Consider the following 21,918-nt stretch of genomic DNA (forward strand, 5'->3'; position numbering starts at 1 on the left):
TACACAGAATTATCGTGTTATCTCGAGAATCCAGCTGCCTCTCATTGTAGTGATCTTTATCTTTACCCAAACAAAAAGAAAGGGGCACAGTTTTTCAGACCTGTCTTAAAACATCAGACAGGGGTCTGCATAAACACAGCGGCAGGATTTGATTTCTGTAATCATTTTGTGTGTTCATACTGAAGGTCGAGAGATTCCCTCCTTCTGTGTGTTCAATGGCAGTAATGGTAAAATACAAACGTGTTAAAAATGTATGTTTAGCTCTTACGAGCCTTACGCAGCCGGGCACAGTTAAACAAACACACTATCTTCCAGGTTTTTGTGTTTCTCTATACAGTGTTTGCAGAGCTGCAGTGGAAGAATTTTTTAAAATGAGTAAATTTTATGTTAAAGCAGCTTGATCAGTCTCACTTAGCCTCTAGGCTTCATATAATCCTCAAATTAACTTGTGTCTCCTCCATCACCACTACTGAAAGTCCATTAGGAATGCAGAGACAAAACTAAACATACTGTGTGAGCCTACCCTTTAACCAGAGCTTTGTCACATCGTAGAACAAATTTCTGAACTTCAGGTCAGGGACAGCTTGTGTGTGTCATATTGAGGATGGACAAATGACCTATTTTGTCATTAAATTCAATCAAGAATTTGATCAAGAAGCTGACTGTAATCTCATTCTTGCCCTCACTGTATATCACTCTAGATGAAAATGTGAGTCAAACGTATAAACGCAAACAGTTTCTCCAGGTGATGTAACCTGGATGTAATGTTCTCTGGTGGTCTTGCAGCTGGAGGAACAGTCAATTGCCTGAATATACTTGGTTGTGTAACACATATGCAGGAAACAGATTATTTCACCAGCGACATGTCTGATTTATTTCAGCCTGAACACTGACACGTGGTACACCTTTTGCCTGTTGGTTGTACAGTGTGAAGTAAAAACTGACAATAGAAGAAGCATCTTTATCAGCATCGTCAATCGACACGTCAAATTATTCCTTTAAAAACCAAAGACAGACAAATTTACAAGTATAGTTTATTGATGGTCATGATTCATTTTCACCAGGTCTGCGAGGGTACAAGTCTGTGCAAACATGCTCAAAACACTACAAAGCCACTGCACTCGCTCCCACGGACAGCGCAGGATACAATGACATATGCATATACAGTATTCAAATACACAGAACCCTTCTCAGAGATATACTTAGAAAAATATAAAGTCCTAACTTTTCAACTGATAAACAGGAACGGTTCACAACAAAAACACACAGTTCCACATTTGCTGTGATGCCCTTATTTTCTGAACGTGAACTAATGTTTGAACTGAATCAATGAGCAAAGAAAAGGGAATTTTCAGCCTGAAATGATATAAATATATTTTGCAATAAGTGCTGCTGTTGTACACTGGGCTTGCCAGGACGTGCCCAACCACATGTGAGTGAGAAGAGTGAAAAAGAAATTGAGTGTCATTGGGATGTGTCTGCACATAATTGTGTGTTTATAGAGAGACGAAAAACGTGCTGCAAACAGACGACGAGGGGCACAAAACCTTCAGCTTAGCGAGCGTGACAGTGCAGTGTGTGTTTGCAGATAGGTTTCACATCACACAGTATATAATAAACAAGATGTCTGGGGAAGTTTTCTTTGCAAAAATATTCCTGAACCTCAATCCGACCTCAGAGGGTCAGAAGTCGGGCAGAGAATAGGAACGCTGTGTATTTTCAGATCATTTATGACTGACAATAGCTTTACTGCCTGCAGAGCTGTTTGAGCCAAAGTGGAAATAGTTTACTTTGAAGTTTGTTTGACTCCTGTGTATATTTTTATCCCCTTGTCTGACTCATCTCTGTGTGACATAAGCTTACGACTCCCCTGTTCAGTTTGAACGGAACCTGTTTAATGGGACTCTTTAGTGAACTTCTGCAGGGTTGGACGTAAACAGACAGTTTTTAGAAATACTGAAGTGGAGGGCGGTTGCTGTGGTTGTAATATTTTTTTTAATATCAGTATCACAAGATCACAAAGTAGCGATGAACAAGTTAAGTCATCCGGTTATCTCGATATATCATTTTCATAAAGAAAACAAATGTTGTTATGAGAATATGACAAGATCAGTATCATGTGTAGAGAAGAAGATATGAACACGAAGTTTAACAAGATATCAACTTGAGATAAGGGGATTTGTTTTTGGCCTCTGGACACCGATGTGGATTAAACCATAGTAACCTTTTAGAAAAGATATTTGGCAAAATGCTTTAACTATTTGTTGACGTTTCTATCCAAAAATAGCTCAAAACCCAGTGAAGGAAATTGAGAATACATTTTGGATTATAATAAATAATATAAATTTCTCAATAATGTCACTTCCACTTGGCTTTCTTCCTTATTGAAATGCAATCAATCACACTTCAGGGGGCTGTAATTTGTTTCCAGTTTCCAAAAGATGGTTGGATAGAAATAATTTTGAAACCACTGGTCCAGGATGTGGCAAATTGCATCACATAGAATATTAGATACATGTTTGATTTCTAATATTAATTTTTGAATATGAAAGTGCTGAAATCACTTCAAATGAATGAACGAGACATTCATAAAGCAGTGTTGTGAATGACCATCTGTCTAGTCATAATTGTTTTTGTTGTCAGTGATGTGGTCCTAACAGAGGCAATGGGAAGTTACAGTAGATGAACGACCAAATGAGGAGGAGAGGAGACTCATTACTTCCTCATTAATGCCAGATGCTGATGCAGACGGGAGTCAGATGGGAGATACAGGACGTCACCGGAGCAGATGCAAACCAAAGATTGGATCAAATGTCCATCCTAAACAGATTTGCTGGGTATGCTTGGGAATTGACTGGAGCGAGTCTCGCAGATGGAGGGCATGTAGTCTAAAGGTTAAGTAAGGTAAAGAGGGAGGGGCAGATAACTGAGGCCTGCAGAGTCCCTTCATGCTCCTTGAGAAACATAAAGAAATCTTTCATTGTGTTAGAGTAAAGGCAGTACAAGCCACGATATGCAGTCTGTCCATTTGCATGAATTTAGATATAATTTCTTGTGTTAGGGATCTAAAGAAAACACACTGATGGCACTTGTAGAGCGGACATGTTTTTCGTAGACCTCCAGAGTGAGTTTCTAAAGCCCTTAATGGAGCCTTTAAAGCAGCAGATCTCTCTGATGGGGTCCTGTAGAGGTAAACCAACTGGCAGTCCTGTAAATATTAGCATAGCATGCCTGTGTGGGAATGTGTTCGTGTGTGGTTACTGATCGCGTCCACCTGCTGATATTTTCCATGTCACTTTCACAATGTTAGTGTGTACGTGTTTGTGTGATGAAAAGAAAAAGCATTGTTGCCAAATGATGAACATTAAAATAGCAGAAACAGCCCTCTTTAACACGTCAACAGATCAATGTGTCAATGAGTTGTAAACAAAGGCAGAAGAGTATGTACACAGTTTGCCCACTGTACACTGATACAAACAACACTTCAGTAAAGTTAAACAAGACATTAAATAGAGAGAGAGAGGGGCGCATGTCCCCTAAACATGAGGATATACTGGAGTCGGACACAAAGAGGACCTATTAACAGTCTGCAGCTCCATGGTCCCGTAGCCGGGGCTTTAACGACTAACTGCCCCCCTCTCCGATCATAAAAATCATTCCTTGTCTAAACATTTTTTTTCTCTACCTTTCAAAATATCATGAGGTGTATTGATAAGTGCGGCCGACAAAATGCTTCTCACACCGCAGGTTTCCACAGAAATGAACTCTGTAAAGTAATAATCCGCAACACTTTCAAATATAGATATCCAATTCTGCCCTAACTGGCTGTTCACTGAAGAAACAGCAAAAAACGGTGATAGTCCAACATAATGTTAGCTTAGCAACCATAGCAGCAGGCCTGTCAAGCCTTGAAACAAAGGTGATCTTGAATTTCAAATTGTTTTTTTAAATGCCGTGGTCACCACAAATTAAATTCCATTTGTCAAGAAAACCTGGACCAACAAACAAATTATCTGAATGGATACATCACTGAGGAAACAGGTATTTTAGATGATTTGGGTAAACTGACCGTTTGAATAGAATGAAGCTTTAAGACCCAGAATACAACAATTATTCAAACTACATGACTCCAAATATGCCATTTTTACTTAACTTGAAAAACAGTGAAATTCCTGTGAGCAGTAATTGATATTTGTCTGTTAGCATGTTCACCTTGCTTAGCACACCTAGCTCCATAGACTAAAGAACACAATCATTAGCTTATACTTTTTTTGTTGTTTGTTTGTTTGTTTTACTTTATATTGTTACATTTTCTGTCAGAAAAAGCGGGGCCAATTTCCTTTACCCCATTCCACTCACCAACAAAAATATGTGCATGTCTTCTGCGTGTATCGTGGACATAATATGCAGTTATGTTGCCAATTGAGTGCCTCTTTCGGACCCTTTTGCAGGGTTCATATTTTGGACAATCAGCTAAAATTGCCTGGCTTCTCTGTTTTTGTTCACCTCCGTCAAAAAGTGTTTAAATAAATCTGCCACCGGTGCCTTTCTAAACTGCGTATTTGTTTCGCGAGATTGAAAAGCTTCACAGGCCTTCAGACGGAAGAAATTAAAAGTACCAGTTCATTAAAGCTTCTGAAGTCTAAACCATCGGCAGCTCTTTAACAGGGAAGATCTCATGCTACACATAAGATAATGTGCTGTTGCTTCTAAGGGCAACAGCAGTTTGTTTACAATAAACAGTAGAAGAACTAGTTACCATTAGCAGTGATAGCCTTTGTTGCTAAAAACACACACCAAATCACCACTTACATAAGCTAGAACTAAGAGCGGAAGAGTAAAATAATGTCCGGCCACATCGTTTGGTGTTCGACTGATCTCTCTGAAGTGCAGCAATGAAAGCTTAGCACCAAAATGCGACCAAAATAACGAACAAATTTAAACGGATTACCACGTTAATCTGATCCATGTCTGTGAAACCATCCACACAGAAACCCAGTCTCTCCATCCACATTATACAGAAACATTTTCCTTCTTTTAATTTAATTAAGTCCACTGGAAACTCCTTTACCCCCTCTTCTTGATGATGCCTCACACCGCCGAGCTGGAGACCTGGAGCCAGCCCACGTCTGTGTAGGCCCCTGTCACATGCCAGTACACCGCCCCCATCAGTTTGGTCCACACCATCTGCACCTCTGCCGTAAAGAACTCTGGGAAATCTTCAGACAACACCTCCAGCAACACGCCACTCAGGATCTGGGAAGAAGGAGGGTGAGAAAGAAACTTCATTAATATGGAAAAAAGAGGAAAGGGAGGGAGAGAGAAAGACGAAGAGGGAATACGTGGTACTCAGGAGGTAACACGGAAACCGAAGCGATTCATTTCACTGTTACAGAAAAGTGGGCGAGGCAGGTGAGAATTGAAATGATAACTGTAAAACATGAAAGCAGTGGATGGACAGGTAACACAAAGGGAACAAAATGACAAAGCAGAGATGAAAGACAACAGAGGTGGGGAGTGACAAAGCAGGAGATAAAAAGGGAAAGCAAATGTGCCCCAACAAGCTGTGGTGTTAAAGCCTCAGCAATCAAACAGCATTGGCTTGAAGTAGAACTACAACTAGGGCAATAGAACAAACAAACAAACAAACAAACAAACAAACTGCTTTTTAGCCAAACATCATAAGCTACATTTATATGCGGCTTTAAGCCAAGTTTCATCTGTTTTTCGTGTGCTCAAATCTGCATATTCAGGGTATGTAATACTACAGCATGTCCTTGACAACTGAGCAACTTAATCAACTGAGGAAGCCCATGAGATGTGGTTGAAAGCTTCTGGAGCAGAAGTTAGTGGCAAAACTAAAACGAAGGTACCATGACACGTGCTGGAGATTATTTGGACTATTCGGAAAGACGCTGAATCTTTCTTCAATAAGATATCAGAAACACACCTGAAAAAATTCCCCACTTTGAGTCTATTTTGATTACTGACAAGGAGGTTGTGGTTTACTATGTTCATGGTTACTGGCTGTAGAATAATTTTGTGTCACTGGAAATATGTGTGTATGTAATGTATAATTACAAAGAGTGAATTGAATTAATATTTAATGTTTTTAGAAAATTACCTGTTAAAGCTGTCCTCGGTTGAACTTTAGATCTTCACTGAATATCTGTGACCTGTATTTGATTACAATATCTGAATGGACTGAACTAATAATCTGGAAGCATTGATCTCTGTATCCTGCCTGGTGGACAATATGAACTATTATTGAACAGTGTGGACAATCACATTATATCTGGTCATTATGTCCGAGGACTTCCGGTTGTATTGATGACTGTACAGTGGGTTTTTTTTCCATTCAAGAAGGTACTTTGTGCTCCCATGAGTGTTGATTATGGTTTTGTTACTTTACTTGTACTCATCACAGTTAAATAATGTTGCAGATCTGGTCTTGTGAGGTTATTACTAGACTGTTTTGTTTGTTTTGTCTTTTGTTCAGCAATGTTAATTAAAAAAAATCAACAAAAATAACAATGATGGTATATAAAAAACAAAAAACAACAACTTTGGAACAAAGGACATGTGTTTAAGCTTGAACCGTAAAGATCAATGTGGTGTAATTCTTATTAGTGTAGCTGCAGTTCAACTGAAGACACACAAAATTGTTTGTATTGTCTATATACTGTAGGCATGTGTGGATGAATATGCAGGGTGATTTGGTCTGTTGGCAAGTTGTATGGGTGGTAGGAAAATGATCGTTCCGGGCGCAACAAATGTTGAATATTATTTATATGAAATTTTCATTTTTTGTAAGCTACTGGGAGCTAGTGCTGGTCATGCCGATATACTCCTCATTTTTCCAAACATTAAAGCAGAAGTGAGGAGTCAGGATTTAGTATGATCCAAAGTTACTCTGAAATACGCCAGGTTGAAATAAACTGGAATTCTCTTAAAGCTCAATAAATTGCCTCTTCAGACACTAATGCAGTTTTTAAGCATGTCATGACCATACCATGGTTTGTATATGAAAGTGGACGTAGCTTCTGAGTCTAAAAAGTGATGCCACCAAAGGCCAAAAAGCTTCTGGCTCCATTGACTCCCTTTCAACTTCTCCCATGAAATAGAAAGTCAAGTCCTTATGGGGTCATTCACTTAATCCACTCCTTGTTATTAGTTCTCCGGCAGTCCATCTGAAAATATTCGACTCACTAATGAGATATTAGGCCTTAAAAAGTGGTATGTTTGGAGGCGTGTCTGTGTGATTGACAGGCATGTGGTGCAGTCAGATTTCAACTAAAGGTGGGCTGAACATAGTGTCCTCAGAAATCAAGTCAAATATACCCCTCACTCCTTCCCAGTTTGACCAAATATGGTCACTTCTGGCTCCAAAACATCAAGAGAGCGACAGCTGTAATACTGAACTCGAGGCTTCAGAACAGCAGTTCACAAACCAATGGGTGACATCACTGGTTGCTGCTTCGACATTACCTACTGATGTAACTGCATGCATTGATTTCCATGTTTGTTCATCAGCAGATGATTTTGATAAATTCTTCAGTCCAGAAAATCCAGAAAATTGTAAGACAGAATCATATAAAAGGCATAAAGTACTTTAACTATGGACCTTTTTGGGTTTGTTTTACAAACTACTCACAATTATGAGTTTCATTGCTACTAAGATATGCATGTGCTGATTGCCACCGTTTCTCCTGTCATGAAGAGACAGGAAGTAATAAAAGTAATGTGTAATGACCTAATGGGCTCCCTCTTGTACATATGTTGCAAAAAATTCAGGGAATGCACAGTCTGATGACTTATTCACTAAGTGATCAATTCAGTCTGAAAATGTATTTTGAAGGCAGTCGGAAGGCAAAGGAGAATTAAATAGCAGTAAAGTGTTCTCTTTATAGCTGCATTTATGAACAAACATTCAAAAGACTTGAGGAGGTGAGCAATATACAGTACATCCCTCTTCAATCAGATGAGGAGGGAACTACATGGATTTCACACTGAAAGTTATGTAACCACATGGTCCATATTAAACAGCTGGGTATTAAACACTTATGATGATAGTCAGTCTGATTCTCTCTTTGTCTGCCTCCACATGTAATCAGCACTGTGAGCTCTGGTAACAGTGTCCCACTCAATTTAACATTTTTAAAATTCAATAACTTTACTAACTTTAAGAACTGCTTTAATATATATTTTTTTATTGGCTGCTATATAGTACTTGACTATTGATGTACCACTGTACATCAAGACTGAGGCTGGTACATTGTTGGGTTTTATAATAGGACATAAAAAACAATTCAAAGGATATTTCATTGATATCTTATACTTTGAAAAAAACCATCTTAACAGCGGTTGAAAATTGACTTTTGCAGTCCTGAGGTGCTTCTCACCTCCCTGCATTGACATAGAAGAGACTGCTGAATTGTGTTTGATATGTTTGTCTGCCGTGTTTAAATTTTTACATTATACAGAGCAGCTGTGACCAAAAAAAAGCTTGTCAAGAATCATGTTGTTTTTTGTCCCATAAAATACTTTCATACAGTGTTTTGTTGTATTTGAGTCAAGTAGCGTTTCACGACTCTGATTAAAACCTAACTGGTGGCGTCACAACAATTTGATGTATTTTTGTTTGCAAACAGGTAATAGCTGCATTTGAGAGATAATGAACAGATAAGAGCAAAACATGAGGGATTTCTTTGGCCAGGGTAAATTTTAATAGCTAAACGTATAATATTGCCCATCGTATTCTATTGGAAATGAGAAAAAGATTTTGTGTTGCTTTGATAATTCCAGGGGCTGCTGAAGCAAGAAAATGCTTCTGTTAAACTGTGACTTATCCAGTGCGGAGAGCACTTGATAATAATCTTTTAGGACACAATCTGCTTTGTTTTATAAACCCACAAATCAAGTGGCCAAAACTCAGTGAAACAACACCCCTTTGGCAAAGGTAGTTTAACATGTAGAAAAACATGGATTGAAGTGAAAGACAATGTAAGAGCGGATTATTCCCTAAATTTACCTTAAAGTACATGGGTTCCACTTTGTGCTTGATAGCATGGGCCTTTCCCACCAGGGCCAGCACTGATGATACCTTCTCTGGGTCATGGAGGTTCTCCACCACAGTGTTGATGGCGTTCATCACCCGGCGGGCATGATGCCGAAGCTGGCTGCTTCGCTCCATCTCATCCGGATCCTCCATGTCCTGAAACTGGCTAAAATACTGTTTGGCCGATGGGAAGTTGACAAAAAACCTAAAGAGGCAAATTCAAACATATTAGATTACAAAAGTGCAAAATAGATATTTTTCTAATCCACGTTGCTCAGTGTTGTTGGATATTTTTGTCTGGAGAACTTTGGTCTCAGCAAATATTGAGCGGATGATATATTTTGGTACAGACACTCATGATCCCCAGAGGATGAATCCTACTAACCTTGGTGATCCCAAAAATTGGTGCAGACATTTCAATTCCCCTCAGAAAGATTATTAGATGACTGACTTCCAACCAGGTGAAATCATTACTTTGAATTTTAAGTTTATGCAGAACTAATGACGTTCCGATTAGCATCAGCTGTACTGTGAGATTTAAGATAATTTTCTAAGATTTGAGGATTAATTTGCTAAACTTGTAGATAAAGTAGATAAACCCAATCAAACAAAATAGATAAACATTCCACTTTACAAACAGTCATTTATTTATTGAGGAAAAATGATTACCTATCCCACTTATCTGTAAGAGGTAAAAGTATGTTAATCTCCTGGATTAGCAGTTAATTTGAAGGTGAAATTACAGTCAGCAATGACTGATGGGACAATGAATTCTGAAATATACAAGCAAATACTGAAGGAAAATGTCAGAACATCTGCCAGTGAACTGAATTCAAGAGAAAAAGTCACTCTCTTTCTTATTTCATACCAGTTATTACCAATATATCACCCACAGTCAGCCTACAAATGACATCCTGAAACCATAAATTGCTCTGCACTGCCATATATCAAATCAATGTCACTCTTTTTCTTCTTTACTAAGTAGGTTTTGCAGTTTAACAACTCACATATCCTTTTACTGTTTGTAAAATGTGTGATTTGCCTCTGTACCATCAGTGTGGCAGGAAGTTCCCAGCAGATGCTTTACAGTGCAGAAGTGCTGATGAATCTGCAGTAAAGATTTATCAGACTCTTTGAGGGTAATTGGATGCAGGTGTGCTGATGAGTGTTTAATTTTCAAGCAGGTATTGTGCTGTGTTTGTGCAAGTGCAACAAAGTGAAAGACATCTACCAAAGGAACATTAGGAACATTACAAAATGTTTTTAGCTTCAAGAATGTCCTGCTTTAGTCTGGATGTTTTTACTTTACTGAAATTTACTCAAAGGTATAGGTAATAATTGGAGGTCTGCCCAGCATGTACAACCGGAGTTACTTTAGATGCACATGTAGTAAATTCCATTCTTAAACCTCCCTGGGTGATGTAAGCAGAGATATAAACAAAGAAAGTGTAAATTGTCTTGTGGGATTCTAGTTAGGACGATTTGTTTTGATTTGGGGTTTGACAGTTTTTAACACAGCTGTCTGTAGGCTCACAGCAGCTCGGGGACAATGAGGAGAAGAACAGTGAATGCCAGAGCAACAAGAAAGTTTCCACAAGCTGAACTGATGGGGCCTCTGAGATATCTGACAGATTAAGTACTGCTGGTTTTCATTGATGAAACAAAGTCGAGTCGTCAACACTAAGCTTTAAGAAATTTACAGACAAACACTGAAACAGATGGCTTTACATGTGCACACACTCTCTCTCTCTCACACACACACACACACACACACACACACACACACACACACACACACACACACACACACACACACACACACACACACACACACGACAACCACTTCTGCTCTGACCCACTTTGAATCTTGTCAGTGATCCAGCTAACTAGAGTTGCTCGTACAATGATTTCCCTGTCGGGGTTTGGCCCTCGGCAGCCCTGCTACACTACATCCACATCCCTCAGATCCTATGTCATGCTAGGCTTACGATGGCTCGGCTTGCCTGTAGCGATTCTAACTCGGCTCTACCAGCTGTCAAGATATGAACACACTCTTTTCCTTGGCGACAGGAATAATTTAGACTGTCTCGTAGCTCTTGTTCTGCTTAGACAAACATGAAAGTTAACTGCAGCGCTTTCAGAGAACAGGGCTCTCCTCTGATGTTTTCTCTGAAGAATTCTTCTTTTTGTGCCTGTCCTCTTGTGTTAAAATTATAAATGTTGAATCCCCTGGAGCCAAGCCATGGTTTTACAGTACATTAAAAGAAAATATGGCAGGAGCATAGCCAGGCACAGAAAAATCTTGTTCAGAACTGGTTGAATTATTTGGGCTTTGGTAGCTGAACCTGAACCTCTGACAAATGACAACACAGAAAGTTGTGTACTTTCATGTCGCAAGATGAGGGGACAGTGAGGGTGTGGAGGATAGAGGGATGGATACATGCAGGAGATTTGAAGTTATCCTCCTGTCACAGACATAAATTAACCTTTATTTATGTGTCCATCAAAGATAAACACAATCTTTAAATAACCAGGTGTTTTTTTGTTTGTTCGTTTTCTAGCCCAACCCTATCACCTTAAACATACCAAATGAGTCAAGGTGCAAATATGTCTGACTGTCTGTCTGCTGTCTAGTTAAAATCCCTTACTTTATATGGAAATAAAACATGTCAAGGTTTGAGTTTGATGAAAAGGAGAGAGCCGATTTAGTGAAACTTTCTGTTTTACTCTTAGACAGCCCGCCTGTGTTATGTTAATTGCCTAATTTGTCAGCTATAAAGCTGCTGCAAGCTCTCAGTTGGAAGATAAAAATCTTCCAACTCGAATGAATTTATTGAATAAAAAAAAATCTGCATTTGAATGGATTCAAAACACATAATGAGTACCGATGGGTCAAACTCTGAGAAATCAGTAGAAACCTTTAAAGGTCAAAACTGTCTTGCAATTAAAAAATGCAGCAGGTCTGAGGACGATCCACTCATGCATATAGATACTTTTACTTTTCTGGGTTTGGCCTCCATTGTCAAGCCCCTGTCCTGAGTCATCAGAGGTAATTATCTCTTTTTTTCTGCATGAAAGAAGTGACGTGCAATGTATTTTCTTTATAGAAGGGGCCACATAAAGAGAGAAACAAACATCACACAAAAAACACACTGCTATGTTTCAGAGCAGTCTGTTCCTGAGTGAGGAGGGGAACCGGTTGTTTAGTACTTTGGAGAGCTCTGAACATTCTTGCACATGCCTCTGCATTTAAATTAAGTCATCAAAGATAAGCAGCACCATTGGTGGTGCTTGTTAATCACTTTTTGATTACACTGGAAGTGTTTCTATAATTCTTTGGAGTACCATTAACAGCCTTGATTCTCACTGCTGGAACTTCAAAGACGCCTTTTTCACCAGGCATACTCTATGACTGCTGGCTTAATTATTAACCAATAAAAGATAACTCATGTAGTCCTGATTTTAGAAGATCTGCTTTTAAAGAGCTGTAGAAAGGTCAAGCAAATAAAATGAACAATTCAACAGTTAATTAGTGATCCCCAGGCGATGAATCCTGCTGACTTTCGTTATTTCCTGACTTTTCCTTTTTAACCAACAAACTCAAGACCGACCTGTTTGACCTTGAGTGAAGTATCTTGTTAACCACTGAATTCATTTCTTTGAAATTTGGAGCAGAAATCCCAGAAATCCATGTGCCCCACAGGATGAACCGTAACACCTTTGTTCCCCTAACTTGAAGACTCATCAAGCACCAAGGGAAGATTACAATTTTAATACTTATCTGTTTGTTTAGAAACAAATGAGAGTCATCTTAGCAATTGGTCAAGCTACAACACATAAGACAACATAAGATGGTCAACAATGGTGAAATAGTAACTGTGAGCATGTTAGCATGCTAAGCTCCAAAAATGCTACGCAACCTAAAAGAGTCTCCAGCATAGACTCTCCCTTTTCTCTACATTTTGTGTGTATTTTGTGTTTTAATACTGTATCTGTAGAGATTTTTTTAAAACTGTTTCTTGATTCCCACGGAGCATTTACAGTATAAGAGTCAAATTTAAATATTTGTGTGTCTTGCTCCACCATCTTTTTTAAATATAGTATGATTGACTGGAGGTACCTACAATCTATTAAGGGCGATTGTCTCTAGATATCATTATTTGAGAATGAAAATGTGTTGGATTCCTCTCGTCAGCACCATCCCTCCAACAACACCATTTGAGTGAAAGCAGGAAAAGGTTTGATTGTGTGCACAGAGCTGCCATATGCACTGTGCAGCCGATGCCTTGGGTGCCTCTTTGGTGCAATTGCATTTGTACGCATTGGTGAGATCAGCTGAGGCTTTTGTCATTGCCTTTTCTCTAGATGCATCCAGGCAAATGGATCGACAGGAAAATGTAAATGTGCGTTCTCATGGGAGATATTGTCCACTGCTCTGAATCATAAGATCTCAACCGCGGAAGAATCGTATCCCTCAACAGCCTCATGTCACAAAGTGCATGCCAATCGTTGATAATTAGGCCCTTTTTGCATCACAGTAATGAAAATGTTGCGTGAAGTGCAACAGAAACAATTTGGATGATTAAACATTTAAAGATGCTGTAAAGTAGAAATGAAAAGGAGTTTTAAGTTCATCACACCACAGAAGTATGGCTTGTTAACTACCCATCCAAATTTGAATGAAAAAAAACACCGAAAAGTATGTTAAATTAGGCTTTGAAGTCTTGAGATAATCATCAGTCTCCTCTGCTTTGAGACTGTCCTGAAGGAGCTGAAGCTCCGCCCACTCGCTGGAAGGTGTTCAGTGTCCTGTATGAGAGTCCTGTGGCTGCAGTTCTTTTCCCCACTAAGCGGTCCGTCTGACATCCAACCTCTCAGGTGACTTCATGCATGATGTCACACTGACCCTCTGTCTCTCTGCTGGATGGAGCAGCCTGCTTTGTGAAAACAGAATAGAATTAGAATTTATTTGTCCAATGATAGAAAAATACAGATGCAATTAAATCCAGCTTGTCCCTGTGAGCTGTAACACAGGAGTCAAACTGGACACCAGAGACAGCAGACAGTGAGTCTCCAACTACTTCTAACACACCTGCATTACAATAGTAGAGCTAATAAGAGCGGAGGAGTTGATTTAGTTTTGTAACGACTGCAACATGAACAACGCATCCATTACATCACATATCATGTTCAAACTTTGGACCTGCTCAGGTCGAGCAGACAGTCTTTCTCTTCCACTGATGTCCCTCCACCTCCTCCTCCTCCTCCTCCTCCTCCTCCATGTTTACCATCACCCCGACATGTAAAATGCAGTTACATATATTATAGTTCCTTATCGTAGCTATATTGAGACGCATAAAAAAAAAAAATAATCAGCGGTTATAGGAACATTTTCTTCTGAACTCTGCTCAGCTACGAGCTCAATAGAAGCTAATTAGCTCCATTAGCTCCCATTTCACCAAAATACCGTTATTCTACGAGTAAAATCACATCAGAGGTTTGCGCCGCGGACTAAATGTCACCTCTGGAAAAGTTATCTGGTATAATTATAACAAGCACACAGAACTTACGCGGAGTGGTGAACTGCTGGCGGCAGCGGACGGTGCTGGTCTAGACGGTGCCGGTGTGTCCGGAGAGAATGAACGGCCGGGAGGGCGATGCTCGGTTCGGCTCCAGGCTGCAGGAGAAGCCGTGTGTCCGTGAAGTCCATCTGTCTCCGGTCCAAGTTGAAACTATCCGTCGTGAAATGGTCACTGCAGAGGCGGCTGTTGGTTGTTGATCCTAGCTCTCCTTTAGCGAGGCTCTTCATGAAATCAATCCACCTCTTTTTCCTTTCTTCATCAGTAGGAAATTTAAATAGCGATGCAGCGCTGCTTTGGAGGTTCTTGCATCCAAGAAAGATGCACTTGCGGGTGGCGGGAGACGTCCTGTAGCAGCTAGCTGATGTACAATAACAATCTGACTACTGCAGGAGTAGAACTGAAGTGGAGTGGGATAACCTCTCATGCAAATGAGCTTCAGGCTTTTATAGCGTTTCAACGTGTGAGAGGAGGAGCCATGCAGAAGGTTACATAAACCGTCTGTGAGCTAGCTCGGTGACGTACTGAAGTTACCTTTTAGCCACGCCTAAAAATACCTGAGCTGAAGACGGCTGAGAAACTGATTAACGGTCGAACTCCATATTTCAGTGCGACAAAGTTTTCAAACTTTGCACATGCTTTCTGCAACTCATTTCACACCTGTATATGATGTACTGAGAAGCAAATCTTGGAATTTGTTTTACAGCATCTTTAAATCTTTTGTTAGGCAAATAAATTTCAATACTTTGAGAAATAGGATTTACAATTTTTTTTAAATTTTATATTAAAATAAATAGGCTTCAATCAGTAATCTTTAGGCATCTACTTGGCCTCTGGGGTATTGGGACTATAATATATATAAATAACAATATATCATAATTTTTTGTTTGTTTGCTATGGATGTAGGTCCAAAACACACAAACAGCTAGAAATAAGGAATTTCTTGAAGGAATATTTCAACGTTGTGAACACTTATTGCCTCTGTTAACGAGAAAAGAATGCGATATAACGTATTGATTACGTTTTTTTCAAATATGAACTCCAGACAATGTACAGAGAATCAGGTCCAGTCATTGTCCAACCAGTTTCCCTTTCACACAACAGGAGACTGTTGGTGTCACACGCGTTCTCACCTACAGGAATCACTTTGTTTGGTTAAGGCGAGGGATGGCGCCTCGGTAGAGCGTGCAAGACGCGACACAACAGAAAAAGTACGCTCCAAAAATCTCAGTTTTATTTACAGCACATCGATGATGGTAGATTAGGCTACCAACTCATTCGCAATGATGTCCTTGTGAAGTTTTGCAAAAAATTGGAAAAAACACAAAAGGTCAGTAACAAATAAGAAAACACCTGTACATAACAGAGGGAGTCCCCAATAACAAGAAGCAGTTAGACATTTTCCTTGTTTCCTATTCCTGTAAATGACCCTTCTTCGACTAGCCGAACTGTCGCTCACAACTTTAGTTTTCTTCGCTGTGAATACAGTCTGGGAACTTGTATTACAGTTTGCACAGCCACTCTGAAGGCCAGACCAATCAGCGACCAGTGTCGGTGCTTAACCGCGTTTTTCCCGCCCCTACTTCACTGTGATTAGCACGTGACAAGCACAGCGTGAATATTTTTTAACTCTCGCTGACCGTAAACAAATCGCAGAACGTTTAGCATTCACAGAAAAAAAACACTCAGCACCTCATCAAGCCGCTGGCGTTCATTAAAACAATACAAAAAAAAAAATGCTTTGGTGGACACAGGCTGTAGGTTGTTGCAATGGTGACAAGAGTGCCAGTTTCAGCTCATGGTGATTGGTTAAAATGAACCTGAGGTCTATGCCCAGTTAAATGGAATGACTGCAAACAATTCTCAATGGAGGATGACCAGACCCATATTCACACAGTGAAATTGGCTCTGGTTCACACCAGGCTATTCTCTGGATGTTTGTATTCTTCCAGTTTCGTGCCATTAATATAAAAAGTTCAGGCTTGCTAAGGGTCAATATAAACTGGAAGTTCTTAAAATTGCAGGCTGAATATGTTGATAGTTCTTGGTCTGAATATTTTGTATGATTAATTCCATCATGAAAATAATCATTTGATGCAGCTGTTGTTGCGTATATTCTGTCACCGTCTGTGTGGCAGTCTATTTACACATTATGTGCGCTCTGCTGTTTCTTAGCTACAAAAAAATTCCAAGTTGTCAATATTTATCAACACTTAAATACACGTCAACAGAACCCATTCATTGTACTTTAATGTGCTGGGCAGGTTTAACATAATTGATTTGATGGTTATCATAGCTAAATGAGACTTCAAAGAAAGAACGATGTCACCTTTTCATCAAGGTAGGAGAAAATGAGGGAATAAGAAAGACATGAGAAATTGAAAGGAGTGACAGCAGAGAGCACGAATATGGAGTCATGGAGGGAGGCGTTTAAGTGCCAAAGCTTGTTGCTGTCATCCACAGATAAGAGCGAAAGACACACACACACACACACACACACACACACACACACACACACACACACACACACACACACACACACACACACACACACACACACACACACACACACACACACACACACACACACACACACAAAAGATGCTCTCTGCCCCTTCTATTCGCTTCTTTGAGGATTCTCATCACCCCAAAACAAAAATCAGTTTGTCTCACTCACATCAGTCTCATTGGCTACGACTTGCTGTCCATTTAGAACCAGCTTTTAAGGGCTTTCCTAGTGTAACACTGAGACAGTTTAGCTGAGGACATTTAAACAAACCAAGTCTGTCTCCTTTGATAAAAAAAAACAAACATGAAAAGATGCAGACGTGTGTATGTGTGTGTGCCTTTACATGCTTAATTAGTGTTTCCTATGTATGTTTCAGACATTACGTTTAAAAATGTCCTCAACATATGGCAACAGAAAAGCATTGTTCCTTCAACACATTGGGAATTAGGACTTGATATGGATTAAATGTGTAAAATTTGTATGTGCATTTTCAGGCTGAGCATTAAAAACATACAAAGCATAAGTCCATTCACATTTTCTATGGCAGGTTCTCTAGAAATGCTGTTCAAATTTGAACTACATTTGAACAGAAACCTTTCTAATAATGTCATGATGTCAAGGTGAGAAGTTAAACAGGATGTCAGCAAAAAACTACATTTCCGTCTCTTTATGCTGTTGTTGGGATTTTATAAATACAACAGATACATCGTTGTCCAAGTCCCAACATCTTTATTATGTGCATCTTGATACACAATGATATGAGTTGTACTGAGTTACAAACCACCGGTTTTAGCACACAGTTAATTCACAGAACGGTCATGGTATGGTGCTGCGATTGTCCAAATTAAATGGAATATACTGATTATCTTTAGGTATACATCTGTGTGCAGGAAAATACTTTTTGGGCCCCTGAATTACACGATGCACTGTTCAGCAGGGGCTTGGTAGGGAACTGGACCTCCAAGTGAAGATATACTCTGTGTTCCAGTCATCCTGACAAACATGAACACGAAGCCTGAAAACACTTGAGTTGTAACCTGTGCAGCTGCTGATAAGGAACTGAACCAGATACTAAACCCCTGAAAACTTGTGTTTCTTTGTAACTTTTAATATTCATGACTCAATATATAACAATCATATAAAAGAAATAAAATCTTTAGGTATTTGCTAATTATAAGGACTTTAACACAAAAAAATCAGGACTGTGTGGATGTGGTTTGATTTAATTTGTGACCAAACAGCCCACCTGCTGTCATTGGATTTGATTTTGAATGTTGTTTGATCCTGATTAGAGCACAGCACTAGTGACATCACCTTAATTTAAATGCATCACCATCTTTTTGCTACTACTTCTCACCATGTCTACATATTGTGTATGTCTTTTTCAACAAGAGATGAGGGGGGGGGATCAGGAAGATTGTTGACCTTTTTAAAAGATTATCATCATCATTAATGACTTCAGCAGATTCTTATTGCACATTAATTATAACGTTGTTTGAAATTTACTCGCAGGAGACTTTTTTTCTCCACTGTGACAGCAAAAAAATGTACTTGGATGTAACTGCATTTCTACTGATTTGATTAAAAAGAGCTCTCTTCCTTTGACTTCATGTGTCCTTCAGTATGTGCAAATACAAACTAAGTGTAATGCTTATACAAAAGAATACAGAGAACAAATAAGAAGGTGACTGCTGTGGGAAAATGGACTAATACATACAACAAGAAACTTAAGCATCTTAATGTGTGAAGATGTGCCATCTGACACTGTGAGACAAAAGGTTTTTTTTCTCACAGAAACAATGAATCCTTGATAAAACTCACCTGATGAGCACAGACACCCCCACGTCCTCGCAGTTCTTGTAGACGTGCCCCCACGTGTCCTGGATGATCTCCCTCTCAGAATCGGACAGCGGCTCCGCACGCTCCGGACGATCCTCGCACTCTACCTCTCTTCTCTGCACTCCCAGCAGATGAGGAGGCGGTGAGGGCGGTGGTGGAGACTCCCTGCGAGACATCCTCCTGCGGCGCAGCAGCCCGGAGGCTCCCAGCAGGGCCCGGGGGAGGTAGGGAGCGAGGGAAGGGGGGAGGGAGATGGAGAGCTGAGACCCCACGGCGGGAGCTGGAAGGAGAGTCGGGATGAGAAGAGGAGCAGAGAAGAGGAAGGAGAGGAGGAGGAGGAGGAGGAGGAGGAGGAGAGAGGAGGCAGACGGCGCTTTCAGCCAAGAAAATAAAAAGGAAAATGAAGCTCCCAGTCCCCACGCTTCCACCCGCCAAGCTCTCTCACTCCAAACTCTCCCTCGCTTGTCCTCCCTCCAACTAAAAACTTCTTTCTCTCACTGTTTTTGCTCTGTTTTTCTCTCTCCTCTTTCCCTTTTCTCCCCACCTCTCTCTCCCTTTCTCCCTCGCTCCCCTTGTGAGGGAGATGCTTGTCAGGGATGCTGATGTTGTTCTCCCGTCACTTCTCCTCTCCCTCTGTCTGATCCTCTCGCTCTGGCGGAGGAGACGAGGCGGTCGGAGGCTGTGGCGTGTGTGTGTTGTGAGGACCTGATGGAATGAGAGCAGGGTGGGGAGAAAAACAGAGAGACAGAGGGGTGGAGAAATGTAGAGATACAAAAAAAGGAGGAGGAGGACGAGCGTTGACAACAATCCCCACATACACACATACAGCACATGTCTGAGTGCACATATGGACACATGCAACGACTGAGAATCTATGTCTCTGTCTGTTTAGAGACATCATTGCATCAAAATACACATAATAAGCACAGCATTGTTACTATTATTATAATGAATGGTGGTAGTTGCAGATAGTGTGTTGCTGATTGTGTCCACTTGGTTACCGAGGAATTACAACTCCATTAAAGCTGCTCTAATCTTAATAACAGTCAATAAAATACAGTAAATGTGTGTAATGTGAAGGGGTGTAGCTCCCACTTCTCCTGAGCTATGTACAGTCTTTTAGCATCTGTCATAGTTTGGGATTTACTGTGTAACAATGGGGCAGTACAGGCAGGGACTGGACCCAATTGACTCAAGACCACAGGGATCAGTTGAGAAGACAGAATTAAAAGACGAGTAAAACTCACATGACGACTCTAGGAAAACACTGGCTGTGCGTTCTAATACCCACACTACCGTTCTATTTCGTATGCCAAAAAAATATTTAATATATAATGTACCTATACACCAGGGGTCTACAAGGTTTTTTCCTCGGAGAGCTGCTTTGACAAAATGAAAGTGTCAAAAACCTACTCATGTAGCTCTTGGACACTGTAACATTTATTCACACAGCTGAGCTCCACCCAAACCAGCTGAATAAGTAGTTCGCGAGGTTGGAGACCCTTGCTATACGCAGTATATGAAATGAAGAATGCCAAAATACCAGGGTGTACTACTGTATCATCGTATTTTGCTGAATGCAGGCCAGCAGGCTTTTCTGGATATTCTGACCCACAATCCTACGCACAGCTATGTGGCTTAGCGTCTGAGAGAGTTGGTGGCGCTAATGCTCTGCCCGGTTGCAATTTGCAAAAAGAAGAGGAAGAAGAAGAGGCCTTCAAAAAAAAAGCATACTTGTTCCAAATCGCATCCTTTTTCTTTTACTTTTGATGTCGCCGAAGGGATTGTGATGAATATGACCAAGAGGGTCAAAGGCACATTTTTATGGCAAAGTGGGATGTCCCAGTTGTATGCATACTACATGCAACAGTACATACTTTGTAAGGGTAGCTGTAGTACGTACTTAAAGCAAAAAGAAAAAGTATGGAATTTGTAACGCAGCCTGGGAATGACGCCTTAACTGATGAGGCACGAAACAACAACGAACTGGCCAGTACTGACAGAAGGACGCAGACTGTTGCTGCGTTCAAACGGTACTCATGAGCTCATGGTTACAACAGTCGTGCTCATGTCGTCCAAGTAATTAAGTGAAAACATCGCTGCTAAGCAACATGGACGGCGTTTCGAAGCCACATAAGCTACAATTTAGCAAACTAGCTGTCAGAATGCAGGAAATACAAAGACATAATGACAGATGGAAAAGAAAAGGCTGTTGGAGCATCAACATTTTCTACAGATGCATTACTTGAGTTATGAAGCAAAACTCTACTTGACTGAAATTACAATATATTACAACAAATATTGAACTTCTATATCCTCCGTCATTTCCATAAAAGTCAGCAAACACTTCACAACTTATGAACTTGGGGCTTACTGATTATTCAGAGCTCCGATTTCATTAATACCAGAAGAGGGGGTTGTTCATAGGCACTCCCCTTGAGTACATGTTAAATACGACCCCATTTTTTTAACGCAACCTATATAACTCAGAGAGTGGGAAGAGAATTGTACACAAGTGTTAACAGTCCGGGCAGAGGTAAGTAATCACACACGACGGTAGGAAAACACCAGAAATGAGGGGAGAGGGTAAGAAAACAAAATTAAACATAACCCGGTGCAGGTTGCGAAACAAACAGTCAAATAAAGTAACTGTGTAAAGTGAAAGATGGATCTCTTGTTCTTCTGAGCGCTACCTAACATTTTAGCATCTTTAATACTTTTGGATATACGGTTAACAATTTTACTGTCTACCAATTGTACCTGTGTTTCCCACCACAACAGGCATCTGGAAAAAAAAATGCTCTGAAGAGTGAACAGAACTTGTTCAGACAGCAGACAGACAGACAAATTTAGTGTCTACCGATGAATATGGTGGAACATTTGGTGTTAGAAAAGCCAAATGTTTCACTGACAAGTTGGGGGAGACCAAAAAC

At 40.1% G+C, this 21,918-nt stretch overlaps 1 protein-coding gene across 1 annotated transcript; it reads right to left on the bottom strand.

Annotated features, from left to right (window-relative positions):
* Positions 1–1,016: 1,016 nt before the first annotated feature.
* Positions 1,017–19,686, bottom strand: cygb2 (cytoglobin 2). The gene is made up of 3 exons (XM_069697170.1): positions 18,968–19,686; positions 9,032–9,263; positions 1,017–5,256 (listed from the first exon to the last, which is right to left on the bottom strand). Exons 1-3 carry the CDS (start codon positions 19,159–19,161, stop codon positions 5,092–5,094), a joined length of 591 nt encoding a protein of 196 aa, XP_069553271.1. The 5' UTR covers positions 19,162–19,686; the 3' UTR covers positions 1,017–5,091.
* Positions 19,687–21,918: the final 2,232 nt, after the last annotated feature.

This window comes from Brachyistius frenatus, unplaced genomic scaffold, assembly GCF_029030835.1.
Source record: "Brachyistius frenatus isolate BFR_SWC_R1_liver_20210118 unplaced genomic scaffold, ASM2903083v1 Contig_23, whole genome shotgun sequence".
NCBI classification, from domain to species: domain Eukaryota; kingdom Metazoa; phylum Chordata; class Actinopteri; family Embiotocidae; genus Brachyistius; species Brachyistius frenatus.